The 5,818-nt window shown below is 25.6% G+C and overlaps 1 protein-coding gene across 2 annotated transcripts in view; it reads right to left on the minus strand.

The window, feature by feature from the left end:
- Positions 1 to 1,295, minus strand: part of LOC107165028 (coenzyme Q-binding protein COQ10 homolog A, mitochondrial) — a 3,306-nt gene extending 2,011 nt beyond the window's left edge. Inside the window, exons 1-2 of one of the 2 annotated variants that reach the window (XM_089217107.1) lie at positions 1,190 to 1,295; positions 1,007 to 1,109 (exon numbers count right to left, since the gene is read on the minus strand). In XM_089217107.1, the coding sequence (XP_089073233.1) occupies positions 1,007 to 1,071 (65 nt within the window). In that variant the 5' untranslated portion in view covers positions 1,072 to 1,109; positions 1,190 to 1,295. Of the gene's footprint in view, positions 1 to 1,006; positions 1,110 to 1,182 lie in introns of both variants that reach the window. The other variant, XM_089217108.1, reaches the window with a different exon arrangement.
- Between the last annotated feature and the right edge of the window lie 4,523 nt (positions 1,296 to 5,818).

Below are 5,818 nucleotides of genomic sequence, written 5' to 3' on the forward strand. Positions count from 1 at the left end.
CTTTCATTATAAAAATGTATGCATATTAAACAGGATTTTTGATTAGCACAAAAAAAATTTTACTACTGTAAAAATATTTAGCTATTTGTCACCTACAAATTTTTTTCCTTGCTATGTAATAGATACTTGTATGTATATATATATTATATAAGTATGTTATTGTTCTATATGGGCCTGAATATGTGCATATCATGTAGTATTATAACCTTTATTAATTAATTATTTTAAAATTACTATTATAAAAGTGTGGTTTTCATTATTTAAGGATATTATGATAAAATAAGTAAAGGTTGATTTAAAGTTAAAGTTAATAGATATCTATGAATTCAATATTTTCCTAAACTTTTATTAGTAAATACACCTAAAATAATTAATTTATCTAATAGATGTTAAATATTAAATTATAAATTACACCTAGGATCTGGTCTATTATACAACTATTATTGAAATACATTAAAATACTTAATCAATCAAATGTTTAATTAATTTTTGTTTTCAAATACCTACTTTGATTGAATACTATTAGATCTACACAATAGACTGTGTCTAGTAAAAATACACCTTTAATAATTTAAGAAATTTTATTTTGGATTTTAGAATAAGGTACCTATAATATGCATTATATTTATAGAAGAACGGTAAGATAAAAATTGATGAGTGATACAAATTACCTACTTAATAGTTATCTTTTTATTCAATTGTGAAATTGTAAAATTTAACTAGACTTCATGTTTTTTATAGCACATGACCTCGAACTATGTGTCACTAAAATTGAGTAGGTGAAAAAAACCTAATTTTAACTTATAACTAATGATTAAAAAAAATAATTATAATACATATATCTATCAAGGTCAAAATATTTTTATAATGTTATTTTAACACTCAATTTGTTTTTTTTCTAATTTTATGAATATTATTTAAAAATTGATATGAAAAATACACTATAGAAATATTTTAAACGTATAAGAAGTTCTTATATTTTGCAATGATAAAAAAAACGTTTTACCTGTTTTTTGAATACACATTTGTATAAGCTAATCGCCTATAATTCATTAACGTTGCTCTGGGCATGGCTTCAAACTAACGAAAATCGATCAGCTACGAGGAACCTTTGACATAACGTTACGTAATTATTAATAATGCTGAGTTAATAACAATTTGTATTATTTTTAATTTTACTACCAATTACCATTAGTACTATTCAGTACTATTAACTTTTGTTTGTGTTTCTAAGGCCTAGAGGCTAGGGCGCCGATAGTAGGATGACATTTTTGGTCGAAAACAATTTATGATAACTTATCAACAACCATGATGATAATCATGGCGCGATACCAACAACAGTTGTTGTTATTGTGTACTCCCCACAATCAATAGCATAAACGAAAGAATACGCCAGTATGTCCAATAGTATTTTCTTCCAATAATCATATTTAAACACCTAAGACCTCTAAATAAGAGTCTTAATAGTTCAAAATTATAAATATATATGCATAGCGCACAAGTGCTCAACTACTGAGTTAGAAGTTTAAAACATTTTCAGTAATATTTTTATATTAAACACCATACGAGACTACTAGTGTGTAAGTATGGGTAAATTTAAGAATTAAAATAATGGTAATTTATAATCAGCTGAGTGACTTTTATTATTATTTATTACCCATATTAATTTTTAAATCCACAAGTTTAGGTACACATTAACTTCATTAATATTTAAAAAGAAAAACGATAAATGATTACAGAAAATTGAAGCTATGCCATATTATGCATTGGCGGTAGGTACCTATAGTGGCTATACTTCAGTAATAGTTTTCATAATTATACAAATCTAATTTGTTTGGACACCTTATAGTAGGTACCTACCTAAGTACTAACTACAAATTAACAATAATTATTATCAGAGTGATCCGAATTTGAACGATGAAAAAGTAATCAAATCAGACTACTCTACGATTCGTGAGAGTTTTTCATGTATCTACTACTAATAGTATAATACGACGACACCACTACTAAAGTACAGACTACAGACATACAGTTCATAGAACAAATCAAACATCTGTCGACTGCCGTGAATAAGTAACAATGAATTTGATTTAAATAATATTTAATTAAGTATTTAAGTCGTAACAGAACGGATATCAATACATTAATAGATATTATTATCGTCCGCAACACGCACACAAGACACAAATATATGGCAACAAAAAATTAAATCAAAATAATGGTCAAAACAAGAATCCGAAATACAGGTTCTAACATTCTATTGAATATCATACAAAAATATCGAAAGTAAATCGATTTTATTATAAATAAATCAAAACAAAAAATGGGAGTTATAGTATAGAAGACAGATTTGAAAAAAAATGGCACAAAATTCGTCCTATTTGATGTGATCACGTCATCACGATTTAAGTCTTTAAGATAATACTACATATCTCAAGTGGGTGACTTTGTATTGAAATTATGGAGTGTTAAGACGATGCACTTGCCCCCCATAGAATTTTAAATTTGTTTTTCCAAAGCATTAACTGTATAATAACACGCCAATTTAGTAAACATAGATTACTTTTAAAATGTAAGCACTAAATTTAAAAAAAAATCTTCATTTATTTTTTAAATTAATTTTGCCCCCTCCCCCTATAAAAATGTACGAGGACAACCGTGTACGGAATATATTAACAAATTCACAAATTTTACCTACGAAAATAATTTTTTTTGTCACCCACTTTTATATATTTTTTTTTATTGATTTAAAACTATAAGTATTAGAAAATATTTCTCCACCAAGATTTAACATTTTATGTCATTAACTTGATCAAATTGACCGTATCTATTGATCTCTTTGCAATTCTTATTATTCTCCGATAGCGGCAACTTGAATATTTTTAATAAAAAATGCAAAAATATAAAAGCCAATGCAAAACAAAATGCTAATACTTCATTAAGTACTCATTAGTGTTTGAAGTCTAAAATATAAGATTTTTTTTGATATAAAATATACTGATGATAATTATTTATCAATTAATATAATTAATATTTAATAATAGTTTATTTTCCATGAGTTATTGTGAGTAGAGTGTCTAGCTATAATATAGCAGTATATAAAATTTTGTTCGTTGAAAAAAAGCTTCAAAGTTTAATAGAAGGCTGTTGATATATCTTAATGATAGTTAAAAAAATTTAAAAATACATGGTAATAATTTTTTTTATCGCATTTAAAATTTGAATTTTGAAAAAATACGTAAAAATCGAGAAAATTTGCAGTTTATTTTAAGTTAGGAATTCATAAAAATGTATCTTATTATATCTAAGATTTGAAAATTCAATATAAAATTCTTCACGAGTTTGTCTATTTTTATCAAATTAAAAATGTATATCAAAAAATCAAATTAAATTTTTATGAGCATTTGAATTTCAGCATTGGATATTCAGTATTCACTCAATTTCTGGTATACCGATATTTTTATTTTTATGTTATTCAAAATCGAATAATTGTAGACTTTAAATTTACACTATATGTTTATTTTATAAATTTCTATATTTTCAAATATTTTGAAAATATTTCAACAATTTTTAAGTTAGGTATATATAGACATTTGAAATTTTTCGTTTTTGTTATTTTTTTATTCTGTTAATGTCAATAAAATTTTATTCGTTGAGTCAAAAAATTTGAAAATTTAACACAAGGTTTCCCATAAGTTTAAATAATAGCAGTTGGAAAATATTAAAAATACATAGTCACGTTTTTATAACCATTGAAAGTTCAAATTTGACAAAATGTATTTAATTGAAAATTAACTAATTTTTTAGTTGTTAAAAATGTATAAAACATTTACATTGTATAGCTAAGGATTGGAAATTTAATACAAGGTTCCATGTAAGTAATGAATTCTGCTGCAAAAAATAAATCTAAGAACTATACAAACACAGATTATAGTTATTTTAAGTTCAAATTTGGATGAAATTATATACTAAATAATCAAGAATGACAATTTTAATTATACTGTTGTAATTTAAAAATATTTTTCATGGCTACTTAAAATTTCTACATTAAACTTTATATTTTAATATTTAATGTCGTTAATGACTGAGTGAGTCGGGTTCATAATGAATCTGATTTGATTAATTTGAAATTTATTTTATAGGTTTTTTTTTTTTTAGAAAAAATAACATTATAATTAATATAGTATAAAATATCCTAGACTGACAAACCGTCTCCGATTAGAATCGTTTTTCGTACCTATACAATGATATTATATTATTGAATTCAAATTTAATATCACCCATTACAGTAACCCACTTGTAAACTACTGTACAGCAGAGTGACATCCCCTTAGCCGTTAAAAAAAAAAAAAAATGAATTATTTAAAATGATTGGTTAGTACTGTCAAAAAAATTAAATCGCTATGACACAGGCAAAGTTCTTCCCTATGCGTCGTGGAATTTCGTTAATTCTGCGAATAAATACAGAGGGAGTAAATGCTCTGAGTAAAGCTGATCCGCTCAAAACAATTTTTGATACGTTGTACCTATACGTTTGTAAGACGGAAACAACACATGCGGATCATGTGGCATCATAAGAAAAATACTGATATTAAATTCAGAGTGAAAACGTACTTTCTTTCTGTTTTAGAATTTTGAAAACAAATAGTTGATCGTAGATATTTTAATATTTTAATAAAATTTTACTGATTAATGATTACTTATATAACTATAACACTCCGAAGTCCGCTATAGTATATTGATGTAAGGCGTGCTTTGAGCGAAAATGTATACGCTTTTCATTTTTGATCGGTGGTGCCGTTAACATGTGTAGGCGTGCAGTGCATGAGAGTATAGTCCGATAGCCGCATATTACAAGGATACCAGCACTAGTCATCATTAACGACTAGCATAAATGCCATGGTCGACGGCAATGAAATTGCATATTTCCTAAATATTACCCCTTAATAAAATAATAAAGACACACCAGTAGGCCCCTTAATACATAATATAGACAAAAGGTAATGACAAAATTAAAAAAAAACACACACATTTCATCATTGTAAAACCAATACATACATCTCCACTCAGAAATTAAAATATTATTAATATTTTTGCGTTATGTATATGCAGTACCTAATATATGGCTAAATGGTACTTCCTCATTTCAGTTTTTGTTAAAGAAAAATTGACCATTACAATTAATTAGTTATTAAAATGTGACTTAACACTATGATTGAACGATACTACCTAATTTGTATATATTGTATATTTGTATAAATATCTCTGATTATTTTACCAAAAGTGTAAGCTACCTACTTTAATTATATGGTTGTGAACTTGGGAACTTGGTTGGGTTTTGGGTGGGTTAATTATTTTGAAATTTTGCATTCCACTCTAATTCATAATAAATTAGAAAATTAGCATAGTAACTACGATTTCTTAACTCTCCAATATTTTAATATACCTATAGTAGGTACCTATACCATTATATTATATTAGGTACCTCGGTTATTTTTAAATAACAATCAGAGACGTAAACATAATACTTATAAGTTATAACTAATAAATGTTGAAAAATGTAAGAATTTTTGTTATCATTCACTACCTATTTATAAAAAAATAGAATTAATATTAATCTTAGATACTGTTATAGGTAATATAAAATATTTCAATTAGGTAGTCACCTCCTTATTATAATGTTCATTTCATGATTTATTTGTTTAGGAAGCTCATTAAAGAGGTTGTCTCTATCAGTTTATTTATTTACATGACCTAGTTTCTAGAGGTGAACGAAACTACCCTGTAATATGACTTATTTTTTTCAACAAACATTCGT

The sequence above is a fragment of the Diuraphis noxia genome, unplaced genomic scaffold, assembly GCF_037042655.1.
Source record: "Diuraphis noxia isolate RWA-SAM2 unplaced genomic scaffold, SU_Dnox_SAM2 contig0001, whole genome shotgun sequence".
Classification (NCBI taxonomy): Eukaryota; Metazoa; Arthropoda; class Insecta; order Hemiptera; family Aphididae; genus Diuraphis; species Diuraphis noxia.